Raw genomic sequence first — 17,168 nt, 5'->3', positions numbered from 1 at the left:
TATAAACACAGGCTAGGTACACATGGACTTGCTGAACTAGGGTAGTTTTGCTTTATTTTTGTTTATTTGTCCCATTAGTCTCCAATGTAGGGTGTACTTCACCTTTTCGTTTTAGGTATGCTTTAGTATTTCTCCTATACGAACCTTCACTGCCTGCTCAAGTATAAACATAAGATTGCATGTCTGCCATAATCATGGATTTTTATTTTTGACTTGAAAGTACTTTAAGGTATCTCGAAGGGCAGTACATCAGTATTCAGTTAGGGTGAAAGTTAATTAGTACAGTCAAACCTCGGTTTGTGAGTAACACGGTTTGCGAGTGTTTTGCAAGACGAGCAAAACACTTGAGCAAACTGTAACTCGCAAACCAAGCATTGACTCGATTTGCGAGCCCCAGCCTGATGCCGGGAACCGGCAGTATTGCTCCCCCAAGGCCACCAGCGCTGCTTCCACCCTTCATGATCGCCTCCTCCTCCCCTCCCCCCCACGATTTTAGAAAGTGCCTGCCGCCAGTTTTCTGCTGGGCTGCTGCTGGGCCTTGAGCATCTGCGCATGCTCAAGCCCTCTGGATCTCACCTTTTCTGAGATTCTCGAGATCCAGAAGGCCTTGAGATCCAAAAGGGCCATTTTCGAAATGGACCTTGTGATTATGACGTCTAAATACTGAATTATGATGGTTTTTGGACGTCTTTATTTTTTGATTATGAGTCCCTTAGAGTCCATGTTGGCAAAATTGGCTGAATTCAAAGAAGTGGGTTTTCAGCTGTCTGAGTATATACATACTTTACAATATATAGGTAGTCATGACAAAAAGAGGAATTCTTGAAAGCATTTCAGAGACATGATGGAAAATTTTATGTATACTTTTTAATTTTCAAAAATGTGTGTGCATTCTTTATTTCTTCATTTGAAATGACTTAGCACAACTGTTAATAAATTACTCTCTATATCTGCTGTTATGCTGCAAATTCCATTTTATTTCTGTTGGTCTTGCAGCCCATAATGCACACTGATAATTAATAAATAACCTTTTTGACATATGTACAAGCTTTTCTCTGAGGACTAGCAAGGTGACAAGCCCTCACAGATGGGATACATTTACATTTCATCTTTATTTGATATGCCAACCATATCTGTCACATCAATGAGTAACTCCAGTGCATAGGGGAAGGAAACTTCGACAAGATGTTGGAGAGCATTGGTGTCTTGATACTGTTGTTTGAGGCCATCAACATTCAGAGATTGAGACAGGCAGAGAAAAGGACATTTTTTTCTGGAGTATTTCTTACATTCTGAATCTGAGTACTCCTGGGACTTTGACCCCAGACAGATCTCTGAAGAGGAGGGTTTGACTGATCCATACCAACACATGAAAGGAGAAAATTCTACCAGAGAAATGTTTCTTTATTAAGGAAATGGTAAAAGTAATTCCATAGAGAAACCTAGAGCAGAAACATTGGGTGTTATTTAATTTCATCAACCCACCCAAGGAAGCGTATTACATTGGAGGACTGATGGCTTCAGCTTTGTCTCACAGGGTTTGATATCTAGACTTTATAAGCTGCATTATAAGAGACACTTTCTATAAGCTTTTCTATTTCTGCACTATTGTGTTAGTATGTTACTCCTCAGTTATGTAAAAGGGGTTAAAGTTTGACTCAGTGTTGTAAAGGTTGTAGGGGGGGTGGAATCTTTATTTCATTTATTGTGATCTTGTCCTATTTCACAAGCGTTTTGGGCAGTTATTCTATCTGCTGTTCATCATACGGTGGGCTTATTTATTGGTTTTATGTCTTGTCTAATTTGTTTCCAGATGGTTTATAATGTACTGTTTTACTGGTCCTAAAATATCTGTATGCTACTCATTATGCTATTGGATTGGAAATCTTCAGTTCCATTTTCAGTTGTTTGATGGCACCAGAGACTGCGCTATGTTGCTTTGGTGGAATACCTAAGAAATAGTAGTAGTAATAGCTCTTTGGCGAGATTGTTTGCATAGCTTTCTACCAGCTGTAGCCTGGATTTAGCTGTCTAGTTGGGAGGGGGAGGAGGGTTTCCTGGAATGCGCTTGTTTTTTTGTTTTTGTATTTGTGTGTGTGTATGTGTGTGTTTCTTGGTATACAACAACTTATGATGTGTTTCTGTTATATGCATGTTTCTGTATTTGTTATACTTTGCATAATAAAAATTCCAAGTTAAAAATTGTTTTACAAATGCATATACCACTGGTAGAATTTTATAATTCTGCATCTAGTAACAACTGACTTTTCTGACTGTAAAGATCTGGAAGACCTGATAGATTTTCAAAAGAGCATAAATACTTAAAAGGTGCTTCCTTCAAATTGGCTTAGAATATTAACTTAATTATTTTAAATTGTATCTATCATCTGACTAGCATCTAGTGTAAAGGAATATTGGAGGAATATTTTCAACTTGGCCTCTGTCGGTGATAACTTAAGGATCCCAGTTTGTAGAAGTTGTAATATATATAGAAGCTTGAGAAAGCCCTACGTACAGACTTTTGCAATAATTCATAAGAACATAAGATTTGCCTCTGCTGGGTCAGACCAGTGGTCCATCGTGCCCAGCTGTTCGCTCATGCAGCTGCCCTTAGGTCACAGACCAGTGCCCTAACTGAGTCTAGCCTTACCTGCGTACGTTCTGGTTCAGCAGGAACTTGTCTAACTTTGTCTTGAATCCATGGAGGGTGTTTTCCCCTATAACAGCCTCTGGAAGAGCGTTCCAGGTTTCTTCCACTCTCTGGGTGAAGAAGAAAATCCTTACGTTTGTACGGAATCTATCGCTTTTTAACTTTAGAGAGTGCCCTCTTGTGTTCTCTACCTTGGAGAAGGTGAACAATCTCTCTTTCTCTACTAAGTCAATTCCCTTCAATATCTTGAATGTTTTTTGATCATGTCCCCTCAAGGGAGAAGAGGCCCAGTTTCTCTAGCCTCTCATTGTACTGCAACTTCTCCAGGCCCTTAACCATTTTTGTCGCTCTTCTCTGAACCCTTTTGAGTAGTACTATGTCCTTTTTCATTTACGGCGACTAGCATTTGACGCAGTACTCCAGGTGGAGGTGCACCATGGCCCGGTATATCGGCATGATAACCTTTTCCGATCTGTTTGTGATCCCTTTCTTAATCATTCCTAGCATTCTGTTCGCTCTTTTTGCCGCCGCTGCGCATTGCGCGGACGGTTTCATTGACTTGTCTGCAAGTACTCCCAAGTCTCTTTCCTGGGGGCTAAAACCGCTAGTGCGCCTTTGTAAAAGGAGCCATTATTTTCTTTTTCAGATAGGGATTTATTTTTAGCTTCTGATATAATGTATGGTAATTTCCTTGACCTTCTTTAGTTGGTGGGCTGAAAATTGTATATGTTTACCTGACTGTTTTCCTTTTTTTTTTTTTTTTTAATCTTTATTCATTTTTAAATCTTTTAACAAGTGTATAATATTATAGCATATAATTCATGTAATTCACTTGAAAATCCTGACCAATACTATCTTAATACATAAAAATCCCTTTCCCTCCTTCCATCCCACCCCAATCAACAATGTATTCAATCAAAACATATACATACCTCCCCTTTTATTTTAATACTTCTAGCCCATGAAAGGTGTCTAATCATTTGAATATACAATCAATGGCCCCCAAATCTTTTTAAAATTAGTATAATTTCCTTTCTGTATAGCAATGACTCTTTCCATCTTGTATATATGACAAACAGAATTCCACCAAATAGGTATAATTGAGTCTCGTATAATCCTTCCAATTTCTAGTAATATGCTGAATGGCAACTCCAGTCAATATCAATAACAATTTATTATTAGATGCTGAAATTTGACTTTTAAATCTCATTGAAGTTCCAAATAAAATTGTATCATATGATAAGGCAACAAAATTCTCTAATAAAGAATTAATTTGAGGCCAAATTGATTTCCAGAATACATTAATACAGGGACAAAAATAAATTAAATGATCTAAAGTCCCTGCATCCTTATTACAATTTTCCTTTTTTTTTTTTTTTTTTTTAAAATATTTTCTGAATTCCTGTTTTCAAGTAAATAGTCGAATTAACATTTTAGAGTTAAAATAAAATTTTAAAACATTTACATTGATGTAGGTATTTTTCTCTTCAGACTTCATGGTATAATGCCTTAGTCTTTACTCCCAGTTCTCAAAGATCACCAATGAGTTAGGTTTTTAGGATATCCCTAATGAATATGCATACGAGAGATGCATGTACCTTCTACCTCCTCTGTATACAAATTTATTTTGTGGATATTCATGGAGAATGTCCTGAAAACCTGATTTGTTAGCGGTCTCACAAACTAGGAGTGAAGATCAAAGGTATGTTTTGAAAGTGACATTTAACAGTTTTCGTTTTCTGCTGCAAAATTATTAAATATCAGATAATGTCTTTATTTTTCAGAAGAAAATGTTTATAAAATGCTAGCTTAGTTTAGGATATGAACTCATTTTTAGTACTTGTTGCTAAGTTAGTCAGAAGGCCATATGTTTTGTTTGTTTTGCCTTTCCACTGTGACTTATATCCTGTGTATTGTAATGCACCCGTTTTGGAAAATATTGGGCCATTTCTTAAGGAGTTCAATGGATGGTTGTTCATGTTCTTGAGCTACTATTCAGCGCTGTTCTTTTTTCCCCTGGCAGTAATGGTAACAGCAGTAGCTGGAGCAGTCTTGGTTTAGAAGGGGATATGTATGAGGAGAATATATCCTTTCCACCATCAGACAGGTTGGTGTAGTCCAGAAACCTAAGCAAATTGGTTCCTCATAATTATTGCATGAATTGATCAATTGAGAAAGAAGACTTAATCCATATACATAGTCTGAAAGTGTGTAGCCTTAAACATGATTTTATTTCATACACTCACTTCTATAGGCGTTTGCTATATTGAGATGTAAATAACCTTGAATCATCAAATTATGATTTATTTTCTATGCATGCCTTACTTTTAACTGTATTTCAGAGACTTCAAACAATTATTCCATCTTTGTTGGAAATAGAAGCATGCTTCTACGGAGATTTCTGAAGGTTTTTGAATTAATTTTAAAGAGCAAAAACTAAACAGATAGGTCTTTAGGCATCAAATTATTTTAGAAATGTGAAAAGGTGTGGTGGCCGTGTAAGTCCATTCTTCAAGGTAATATGTAAAAATAAAGCAAAAACATAAAGGAAAAAAAATAAACCTTTCTTATTGGACCAACTTAATGTAGTTTATGATTAGCTTTCGAAGGTAACCCCTTCTTCCTCAGATCAGAAAGAAATAAAAAACTGTATTCCAGATTCATAAACTTTCTTGATAGGTGTGATGTATGTGATATATATGTGTATATACATACATATACACATACAAACACCAAACACGTATATATCACATATATCATACCTATCAAGAAAGTTTATGAATCTGGAATGCAGTTTTACATTTCTTTACATTTTACAGTTATAGATATCTGGTATCCAGTATTTAACTATTTATAAAATGTTCACTGTTGTATTGAATCAGAAACCTCCATGAAATCTTAGGGAAAGCAAAGCTTTTCTTCATAATTATTTCTGGAGTATTATGTAAACATACATAATATTTCTGTCATTGATCGTTGCTGTGTTCTAGCATTAGGGACACATAATGTCAGAAGTTCTGAACTATTATAAAATATATCATTCTGTGTTTTAAAATTGCAGTGATGGAGCAGAGGATAAGGATGAAGAACTCAACAATCCTACTAATGGTAATATGAATTTGAGATCACATTGCATATATCACTGTGTTTCTTATGTGTAAATCATTTTTATTAGCAACCACAGCAAACAAGCAATACAATGCAAAAGCAACGAGAAGGTCGTGCAAAAATATATCACTCCCTACCCCTCCAAATCTTCCCTTCCCTTACAATACAACAGCAAAAAACTAGGAGTAAGTGAGAGCAAATCTGCATCAACTAGCATATTAAATATTCCACAAATGACTATGCATTCTCAAATAGCTCTCCAGGTTTTCCAGAAGATCTCTCTACTGAGGGGAATACAGAGATTGAATTTGAGTACACTCTGCCTTGAAGAAAGCTATCATCTGCAGCCACCACTGGTGTACTGTAAGAAGCTTTGGATCCAGCCAACATAACAAAAATTACTTTTTTACCCAACAGTATTGCCTTCCGCAGAAAAGACGATAAAGGTGTAAAGAATCCAATTTCATTCCACAGTTCCAAAGAGAGGAAATATAAAAGAGCAAAGAAGTCCAAAAGTCAGTAATCAGGGAACAGGCCCAAAACATGTGGTCAAGAGTGACTCCAAGCTGGTGACATTTTGGACAGGCCCCAGTAGAAGAGAGTCCAATATGATGACCCTGCTGAGGAGAAATATATAGATGTCACACAAACTTATAATGTTGTTCCCAATGCAGGCCATTATATGACACTAGTTGAATCCTGAGAACAAAGGTTTTATAATCCACATATTGAAACTGAAGAGTCAAATCAGCATTCCAGGCTTTTGCATACTTAATGAAATCTAATTCAGTGCAAGTGTCCTGCAAATATCAATGGTGAAAGCACAAAGGGATCTTTGATTGCACCTCCAGTGTATACAGCGAGGACAATTCCTCCTTCACATCCTCCGTGAAATCTTGCCAGGGAAGGCTGCGTACATAGTGCTGAAGTTGTAAGTAAGAAGATGCATCCAAGGGTACTAAGGGATGCTCCCGTTGCAGATCAGCAAATGGCTTCATGCGGCCCGCCTCAGTGAGCACATAAAGCAAATAACAAAGGCCAAGGCTACTCCAGCGATGAAAACCGGGAACTTTGGATTAGAGCAAATGGAAAAAAATGAGGACATGGATTCAGAATACCCCTGGCGCCTGCTAACCCATTTCTAAGCAGCCACTGTGCTAGGCAATACGAGTATCACTGTTTTTAAGTTTGTGATGTGGGGTAATCCTGAGTTCCAGCAGAAGCCCTGTAGTCTGCTGAGTGAATCACCTGTTCTCTTGCCCTGGCTCCAGCTTCTTTAGGTGCTGAGAATATTGCATCTACAGTCCTTTGGGAGGTGGGATGGAGAGAAGGAGCATGCTTGGCTACTATGCTTTGGTAGCATCTATTACTCAAGCATAGATTATATAAGAATATCCCACTTGTGGTGAGTTCCTAAGGATGCTATGGCTCATTTCTTATAAGGGGGACCACCATAAAGCAGGGTTGACTTGAATGGGGAAAAAATAAGTATGGCACGGACATTGAAGTTGGCTTCTTTTATCATGGAAATGGTTAGCCTAATGCTAGGAGGATGGTAGCGCTGGTCATTGGGGAAGAGGGGTTTGTGGAGGAAAGTAGCACCTTTCATTGAGGGAAGGTTGGGTTTGTGGAAGATGGTAGTGTTTGTCATTGGGGGGAGGGAGCTCTGTGGAGAACAGAAACTCTGGGCATCGGATGGGCAGGACAGCAGCTCCACCGATGATCAGGTGGAGAGGACAGAAGCAACAATCGGTTGGTGACTCATATAAACACCCCCATTTTTTGACCCATTGTTTTGGTTCCAAAATCTTGGTTTATCTTTGAATTTATACAGTAGTCAAAACGTCCAAGTGGGCATTTTCGAAATTAACTTTTTACTACTGCTATTAAATATTTCTATAGTGCTACCAGATGCACACAGTGCAACACAGAGTCACAAAGAGTAAGAAAGCAGTCCCTGCTCAATAGAGCTTAGACATCTTTCTGGACATTTTGTCTCCAGTGTGTCTAGATCTTAAGGGGGTTTGTAGGAGGCATATGTTTTACCGTGATAAACATTTTACGAAACATCCAGGTCACAATTTAGATGTTTTGCGCTAGACCTGTTTTTAAAAAATGAATAAGGGCCAAAAAGGTACCCAAACTGATCAGGTGACCACTATGGAGAGATGAAAATCGCTCCTCCTAAACTTACTTGCTCCACTTCATCACTGACGCTGAAACCGTGGATTGAAGACAAAGTTTTATTTTATTTTTCTTTCCAGCTTATGATTTATCTTTAATCTTATCTATTGTTTTGCCTTTTGTCTTTGTTTTGTTCTATTTCTATCATTTAAATTTCTCCAGAATTCTACTGTTCAACGGCTCCCCCTTCTGCTTCTATTCCTTTCTCTCCTCTCTTCTACCTTCCAAAGTATTTAGATCAATGCTGTCTTGTTAAAATGTTTATTTTATTTTTATTTTTCCACTAACTCTACTTTTCACTTCTCTATTACCCTCCAGGTACTTTAGTTAGATTGTGAGCCTTCGGGACAGTAAGGGAATTTTTCAAGTACCTTTCTTATTTCTAATCTTAATGTATATTTTCTGTAAACCGCTTAGAACCTAACGGATGTAGCGGTATATAAGAAATAAATTACATTACATTACATTACATTACATGAAATAGTACATTCTTTAGCACTCTCCAGACCAGTAGAGGTTAACTTTACGAATGGGTATATATCTAATCATGACCAGCAGGTGGAGACTGAAAACAAAACTTTGGGACAGTATATACTATCCTCCCTTCTCTATTTCCTTCAGTCTTCTTTCAGTCTCCAGCAGGTGTTGAGTGATCTGTACCCATCTCTCTTGGTAGGGCTGTTGGAATTTGTTTAGGGGTTTATTGTCCCTGTTTTTGGCCGGACGGAGCTTGGTCGGGCCCTGTTTGGGGGTCCGTCCGACCTCGGGGGTGTCAAACCCGGCGGGTCACGAGCGGGGTCCCTCCCCCCACTTCCTCCACCTCCCCACATTTTTTTAGAGGAGCCTCAGCAGTAAGCCTTGCCCCCTAAGTCAAGCAAGGCATATTGCTTCGAGAGCCTGTGGAGTCTGTTCTGTAAAAAAAAAAAAAAAAAAAAAAAAAAATCCTGAGGTAGTGCTGGTCTGAAGGGTTGTTTCCCTTTAAGAAAACTGTATTTTACTGTATTTTTTCATGTAACCAGCACTTTTTTATAGCTAGGTCGCGTCTGGAGCAATTGTGCCCTTCTCCGGGGGAGTAGGCCACAATTTTAGTCCAGCCGCGAGGCACTCGCGGCCGGCCTGAACTCGGCGGTTTGGGTCGGTGAGGTGGTGGAGCTCCGTCGGCAGCGGCTGCAGGCGCCCAGAGCTCCCCGCCGATGGTGCCTCGCGAGTCGGCTTGGAGCAGTGGGGAAGCCCGGTCTTCCACAACCGCCCACGGAGGGATTCCCCGAAGGATTCCCTCTCAGCTGATTTTTTGACAGCTGATGCCGACTTGCCTGTCTTAGCGGCTGGGACTGTTCAGTCTTCTCAGCCGCTACAGGCCATGGAGGGAGCATTTTTGGCGGGAACTTCGCCATTTTCTTTGTCTGGCCCCTCCATTTTGTCTGCAACCTCAGGTGACCTTCCCCCTGTATGGCGAACACAGGGGCAGGTTTCAGCATGGACCCCTGCTGGGGCAGGGAGTCCCTGGGGACCCCCAGGGGTTTTTTGCCCCCAATTTATTTTCTTTCTTTGTGCGGACTTTTGGGGGTCCCACGTGCGCCTGGGGGGTTTCGGGGGGGGTTTCCCTCCGCGCCCCCTATGGTTTTGCCTCCCTCTTTTCGTTTGGCGTCCCCTCTTCCTCCTCCCTCATCCAAGCGCCCGCGGGGGGGCTTGGATTGCGAATTGGTGGGCGGAGGAGCATGTTGGCCTGGTTGAGGACCTGGCTGCTTTGGCGGGCTTCCAGGATCCTCTAGAGGGGACGCCTGTTGGCAGCGGGGCGGCGGGTTTCCCGTCTTCCAGAGCAGATGCGTCCGTGGTGCGCTTTTTTTTATTCAGAGGGATGAGCTTTTAGACCTGTGTAGCAGGTCTCCTTGGTGCTGCATTTTTGCAGTGGCGCCGCCGGAGACCCCGCGTATGGGGGCCCCTCTGCTTCAGGGGGTCTGTCCTGGTTCCCGCTCTTTTCCTGTGCGTCAGGATTTGCGGGATTTTGTGTTGGCGCAGTGGCCTATGGGCGCAGTTTCGTTTGGTGTGCGCCTTGGCTCTTGGGTATCCCGTCCCGGAGGGAGGTAGGGCTACCTTAATTTCGCCAATGGGGAACGCGGTGGTCTCGGCACTTCCTAAGCGGCATACCGTGCCTGTTATGGACGGTTCTGCTCTTAGGGTCTCGGAGGCGCGTGCGTTAGAGACTCTTCTTAAGTATGATTTTGATGTCTCTGCCTTTGGGGTCCAGGCGGCTGTTTGTGGGGAGCTAGTCGCTCGCGCCGTGTTTCGGTGGGCTGAGCGTGTCCTGGATCGGGAGTCTGATGACTGGTCTCTAGTGGATCAGGAGGTAGCGAAGATTGCGATGGCTGCCTCGTTCCTCTCAGATGCTCTTTATGACTTGGTGCGGATTTCGGCTAAGTCTATGGCATGGCCGCGCGGCGTATTTTGTGGCTGCGCGCTTGGGCGGCGGATTCTGCGTCCAAAGCTAAGTTTACTAAAGTTCCCTTTAGGGGGTCTTTTTGTTTGGAGAGGAATTAGATGAGTTGATTCAGACTCTGACGGACTCGAAGGTGCCCCGTCTGCCTGAGGACCGTGCCCGCCCTGCGTCTAGGTGTGGGGCTGCCCGGGGGCGTTTGCGGGAATTTCGCAAGTATCGCCCGGGGCGTGGGGCTGCTTCTTTCCCGGCTCAGGGTTTTTCCCGGGGTCGGTTCTTCCAGCGCATGCAGCCCTTTCGGGGGGCCCGTCGGGGGGCAGGGAATCCCTCCGCCGGTTCCCCCGCTTCCCGTCCTGCGCAATGACTCCTTGCCGGCGCCCCCTTTGGTTCCGGTGGGGGCCCGGCTGCGCAAATTTTTCCCCAAATGGGCCGAGATCGCGTCCGATCAGTGGGTCCTTGAGGTGGTGCGGGACGGTTACGCTCTGGAGTTTACCCGCTCTCTGCCGGACCTTTTCCTCGCTTCTCCATGTCAGACTCCATGGAAGACGCAGGCTTTTCGTCAGACCCTTCAGCGTTTGCTAGATCTCGAGTCAGTGGTGCCGGTGTCCCCTACGGAGTGGGGCACCGGCAGGTACTCCATTTACTTTGTGGTGGCCATAAAGGAGGGGACCTTTCGGCCCATCCTGGATGTCTCTCGATCTGACGGAGGCCTACTTGCAGGTTCCAATTCGGGCCTCTCATCAGCACTTCCTTCGCTTTGCGATCTTGGGGCGGCACTTTCAGTTCTGTGCGCTTCCCTTTGGTCTGGCCACGGCTCCTCGGACGTTCACCACGGTAATGGTGGTCGTCGCGGCAGCCTTGCGGTCGGTGGGCATCCTGGTTCTCCCCTACCTGGACGACTGGTTGATTCGGGCAAAGTCGTTGCAGGAGAGCTCCCGGGTTACGGCTCGGGTGGTGGAGTTTCTCCGGTCGCTGGGCTGGGTGGTCAACCTTTCCAAGAGTCGGTTGGTCCCGGCTCAGCGTCTGGAGTGCCTTGGGGTTATGTTCGACATCTCCTTGGGGAAGGTCTTCCTTCCAGAGGCCCGGGTGAGCAAATTGCAATCTCAGATTCGCCTGCTTTTGGCGTCCCGGGGTCCTCGGGCGCGAGATTTCCTCCAAGTCCTGGGGTCAATGGCGGCGTCCCTGGACGTGGTGAGGTGGGCGCGGGCCCACATGCGTCCTCTTCAGTATGCTCTGCTCCGGAGGTGGTCTCCCCGGAGGCAAGATTTGGATGTTCCGGTTCCCCTGCGAGGCTTGGCGCGCTACAGTCTGCGCTGGTGGCTCCGGACCCCTCACCTGGTTCAGGGGGTGGGTCTGGATCTCCCGCAGTGGACGGTGCTCCTTACGGATGCGAGTCTCCTCGGTTGGGGGGCTCAGTTTATGGGCCACTCAGCTCGGGGCACCTGGTCCGCGGAGGAGGCCTCCTGGTCGATCAACGAGTTGGAGACCAGAGCGGTCAGGCTGGCGCTGTTAGCTTTCCACTCCCTTTTGCTGGGCAAGTCGGTCAGAGTCCTGTCGGACAATGCCACGGCGGTGGCTTATGTCAATCGTCAGGGGGGCACCAAGAGCACTCCTGTGGCGCAGGAGGCGGCTCGGCTCATGGTTTGGGCGGAGTCCCATCTTCTGGACCTCTCGGCTTCTCATATAGCCGGGGTAGAAAATGTTCAGGCAGACTTCCTCAGTCGTCACTTCCTGGATCCAGGAGAGTGGTTTCTCGGCGCCGGAGCGTTTCGGTTGATAGTGCAAGATTGGGGGCAGCCCCTGATGGACCTGATGGCCACGAGTGGCAACGCCAAAGTGCCCCGCTTCTTCAGTCGTCGCAGGGAAGGGCTGGCCGAGGGTCTGGATGCTCTGGTCCAGCCGTGGCCAACGGAGGGGCTGTTGTATGTGTTCCCTCCTTAGCCGCTGGTGGGCAGAGTGCTTCTTCGCATTGTTCACCATCCGGGTTTGGTGGTGCTGGTGGCTCCGGATTGGCCTCGACGTCCGGGGTATGCGGATCTGGTGAGACACCTGGTGGCGGTTCCTCTTCCTCTGCCTCTCTCGGACGACCTTCTGATGCAGGGTCCCATTCCCTTGTTCGACCCGTCTCTCTTCTGTCTTACGGCGTGGCTCTTGAAAGGGGTCGCCTTAGCAAGAAGGGATATTCAGACAAGGTGATCGCTACACTGTTGGGGTCCCGGAGGCTTTCTACCTCTCGGGCTTATGTGCGGGTTTGGCGTCTCTTTGAGGAATGGTGTCGGGCGCGGGGAGTGACCTCTTTTCGCGCTTCTCTGCCTAACATTCTAGAGTTCTTGCAGGATGGCCTGGATAGAGGCCTGGCTTGGTCTTCTCTCCGGGTTCATCTTGCGGCCCTGTCGACCTTTCGAGGGTTGGTGTCAGGTCAGCGTTTATCGGCTCTTCCTGATGTGATTCGGTTTCTGCGGGCGGCCAAGTTGCTTAGGCCTCCCCTACGGCCCTCGGTTCCCTCTTGGGATCTTAATCTGGTTCTCTCTGTTTTGGTGCGCCCGCCTTTCGAGCCCTTGGACGACTGTTCTTTGAAGGACCTTACTTTGAAGGCGGTCTTTTTGGTGGCCATTACTTCTGCTAGGAGTATTTCTGAGCTGCAGGCTTTCTCTTGTAGGGCTCCCTTCTTGGAGTTGTCTAGGGAGCGGGTCGTCTTGCGGCCTGTTCCTTCCTTTCTGCCGAAGGTTGTTTCTCCTTTTCATGTCAATCAATCGGTGGTTCTCCCGGTCTTGGGTGGTCGGGAGGGCTCTTCTGAGCAACGGCAGCTGCGCAAGTTGGATGTCGGTCGGGTCCTTCGCTCTGATGTGCAGCGGACCCAGGAATTCCGGAAGTCCGATCATCTCTTTGTCCTCCTGGCTGGTCCTCGTCGGGGAGCTGGCGCTTCTAAGGCTACTATTGCGCGCTGGATCAAGGAGACGATTGCTTCCGCTTATCTTCTGAAACAGCAGCCTGTTCCGGAGTTTCTCAAGGCTCATTCCACTCGGGGTCAGGCGGCTTCTTGGGCTGAGTCGTCGCTCGTGCCTCCGGTGGATATTTGTAAGGCTGCGGTTTGGTCCTCCTTGTATTCTTTTGTTAGACATTATCGGGTAGATGTTCAGGCGCGTCGGGACGCGGTGTTCGGTGAGCGTGTTCTGGTATCGGCCCTTCGGGGGTCCCGCCCGTGAGAGGGACTGCTTTGGTACGTCCCATTCGTAAAGTTAACCTCTACTGGTCTGGAGAGTGCTAAAGAAGGAGAAATTAGGTTCTTACCTGCTAATTTACTTTCTTTTAGCTTCTCCAGACCAGTAGAGGTCCCCACCCTGTCTGTTGTTGTTGTTGTTGTTGGGGCTGTTTTCGCGGGCAGTTTTTGTTTTTTGCTGCGGGTTCTAGTATTTTTCTAGGGCCGGGGAGAATTAAAGAACAGCGGCTGTGGCTCGGCTGGCTTAGCTGGCGAGCTGTGGGGACATTTTCCTTCGGGTATTTCTCCTCTGCATTTTCCAACAGCATTTGGGTATGTTATTTGTTACTCCTGTTCGGAGTATTGTTTTCTTCCTGTTTTCCAGTTCTTGGTTCTGCTTGGCTATTCGGCAGACTGAGGGAAATAGAGAAGGGAGGATAGTATATACTGTCCCAAAGTTTTGTTTTCAGTCTCCACCTGCTGGTCATGATTAGATATATACCCATTCGTAAAGTTAACCTCTACTGGTCTGGAGAAGCTAAAAGAAAGTAAATTAGCAGGTAAGAACCTAATTTCTCCTTCTATTATGGTTTATGGAAGACATTGGGAGGGAGGGATTCTGAAATTGCAATTTGTTGGTTACTCATTAGCATTCTGTTTTCTGTATTTCCCCCTCTTTGTTAGAGGCATCCTGTAGTTGGGGGTCTCTTCTATAGACAACATATTTTGGTTGTCCTCGGATAAAGTGAAGTTGTTTACCTGTAATGGGTGGTGTTCTGTGGACAGCAGGATATGAGATGTGTTTAAAACCAATCCACTCCAGGATTTGGCTTTTTTTTATAATAGCTTTATACTTAGTGAAGGTGGTCTTTTGCTGCCGTGCTGACACAGGAAATCCTACACATGCATGGTACTCTGTGCTGAACTTTGTTTATTACTGTTTGGGCTGGACTCTGTTGGATGATATCACTCCCTTGTGAGGAATGATATCCTGCTGTTCTCTGAGAACCTCTGTTACAGGTAAGGAGCATTGGTTTATTTTCTTTTAAAATACATGGACATTGACTTGACTTCCCTTTCGGTTTGATATATATAGATTAGTGTCTCTCACTGTGTACCACAAAGAGATTCTAGGTGTGCCAAGAGAGATTCCAGAATTTTACTTTATCTTTAAAAATTCCCTTCATAAATTTACACTAGAATAGATGACATGAGTCTTGTCAATGTTATGAGCGTCTGTGTCATAAGGATACAACTGCCCAGACAAGCATCATTCTTTGATGTGATTGGTCCTTGAAAACTAACAGCAGTAATTTTAGTTTTATTTTTTATGCAGTAGTTATCCTAACTTGAGCAACAAAGCAATCAAGGCTTTGTTACCCTACAAATTTGGATTTTCAGCTCTGACTGAAATTAAGTTAAAAAAAAAGAGCAACTGCAGATGGTGGATGATGAAATGCATGTTTGCTTGTCAACTATTGAGCTGCGTTTTAAGTTAACTTGCACTCAAAAACAAGCACATCCATCACATTGATTAGCAATTCTATTTTATCTACTTTAGTTTCACTGTTACAATTACCCATGCATAGTTTAAAGAACTTTAAACAAATAACTCTCAAATTTAATTTTTTGTTGGTTTTGCAATTTTATAATTTCAGTTATAATGTTCCATGAAAAGCATTTGCTCCATTTTAGTGTGCCAGAGCTAAAAAAGTTTGACACACTGATAGAGATACTTTACTTCACACAAGGGAAAGTGCAGAGAGACCTGAACTCAGGTTGCTCATAGGGAGAGGAGGGTGGCAGCAGGCAGCAGATTTAGTCTACCTAGGTGTCTTTGTCTTTGAATCCAACTTGAGTCAAGGTACCCGAGGTCTGTGGCTGAAATGAATGGAAGTTAAAACTTTTCACTACAAATGTAAATATGGTACTAATTTTTAGTGCACGTTGCTGCATTGGAAGTAATTCCTAATAATTTTAGTGCACCTTGCATGCTGCATTAGGAATAATTTTAGCACACAGAGAATGTACACTATTGCCAGAGTAAGTCACGGTCCTAAGCTCTTGCCCTAACCCTGACTGGAAGTTTAAGATTTATCACTTAAGTTATTATCAAAGGCTTATATGATTCTACTTCACCCAAAAATGTAATTCAAAAACAATTGTTAATATTCAGTCAATTCTTGCAGGAAGAACATTTCTTCTCAATCTGTTGCCCAACAGTTTTAGTTATACAGTTATATCAAACTTGTGGCTCGGCAGTTGCGGTCAAGTAAGATGAATGCTAATTGAGATTCTAAAGTTGATGTCATTTCAAATTGCTCTTATGACTGTATCGTAATAAGTGGACTGGGAGGTACAATTCTTATTTTTGAAATGATTCTCTGAAGAAGCGAGAGGGCGAAACGGGCCCATCAGAATTAGCGATAAAATATTCAATTTTGATATATACTGAAAGCAACTATTTATGCATTTTTAAGATTGCAGAATTTACACATTAGAATTGGTTAGGAGGAGGAGGACCAATGATTTATATTATGGTTTCATTCAGCTGAATAGCTATTTCTGCTGATGTGTATGTACTAGAAAAAACCCAAAAAACTCTGTGGAGTGACGATGTTCCTAAATGGACTTTATTTGAAAGTGTCAAAGTTCCAAAGGTACACCGAAATCATCCACATAAAATAATTCCATGCACATAAAAATAAATCATCCACATAAGAGCCTTAAAGGATCTAATCCTCTAGGGATACAGGACCCAACACGGTCCGCGTTTCGACAAAAAGTCTTCTTCAGGGGTCCTATAAAGGTGAGTACATGGGAAACAATTGTGTGGTGAGCCGGAAGTGAGTCACTGAGGTCTGAGGTCCTTTCTCCCTGAATATAAATAACAGTATAATTAAAACTGTCTGGCAACAGATTGAGAAGAAATATTCTTCTTGCAAGAATTGACTGAATATTTACCATTGTTTTTGAATTCCATTTTTGGGTGTAATTGATATTGTGAAGTGTGGAATCCATATAAATACATTTTTTTGTTTGTCTTTTATATGATTCTACTACATTATTCCTAACAACAGATTAATAAATTGTGTAATATAGAGTCTTGTTTTGAATGTCAAATGAGAACAATATCCATTTTCTTGAAGTTGTAGAGTTGGGAGCCAGTTTAATCTTTTTATTTCTTTAAGGTGTGGAGCCAGTTGACAAGGTGCTACTGATAATGAACATTGACATGGAGCCGCGTATAGTTGACCCACAGCTAAGGACAGCTCTCCAGTGGATTGCCGCATCGGAGTTAGAAGTATCTCAACTTCATTTTCATGAAATTGCCAGAAAGGAGTTCATTCTTGTGAGTTTTGGGTTTTTACACATTTTATTTTTTATTTTTTAATTTATTCAATTTTCTATACCGTTCTCCCAGGAGAGCTCAGAACGGTTTACATGAGTTTATTCAGGTACTCAAGCATTTTTCCCTGCCTGTCACGGACGGCTCACAATCTATCTAATGTACCTGGGACAATGGAGGGATTAAGTGACTTGCCCAGGGTTACAAAGAGTAACGTGGGTTATCCCAGGACAAGCAGGCAGCA

At 43.8% G+C, this 17,168-nt stretch overlaps 1 protein-coding gene across 4 annotated transcripts in view; it reads left to right on the top strand.

The window, feature by feature from the left end:
- The window catches only part of AKAP11 (A-kinase anchoring protein 11), an 83,490-nt gene that overhangs the window by 49,177 nt on the left and 17,145 nt on the right, over positions 1-17,168 (top strand). For 3 of the 4 annotated variants that reach the window (XM_033949833.1, XM_033949834.1, XM_033949836.1), the window contains exons 9-11: positions 4,674-4,757; positions 5,712-5,758; positions 16,767-16,927. In XM_033949833.1, coding sequence (XP_033805724.1) covers positions 4,674-4,757; positions 5,712-5,758; positions 16,767-16,927 — 292 coding nt within the window. The remainder of the gene's footprint in view (positions 1-4,673; positions 4,758-5,711; positions 5,759-16,766; positions 16,928-17,168) is intronic. The other variant, XM_033949835.1, reaches the window with a different exon arrangement.

This window comes from Geotrypetes seraphini, chromosome 6, assembly GCF_902459505.1.
Source record: "Geotrypetes seraphini chromosome 6, aGeoSer1.1, whole genome shotgun sequence".
In the NCBI taxonomy this organism is placed as follows: domain Eukaryota; kingdom Metazoa; phylum Chordata; class Amphibia; order Gymnophiona; family Dermophiidae; genus Geotrypetes; species Geotrypetes seraphini.
This window is presented reverse-complemented; position numbering and strand designations above follow the sequence as displayed.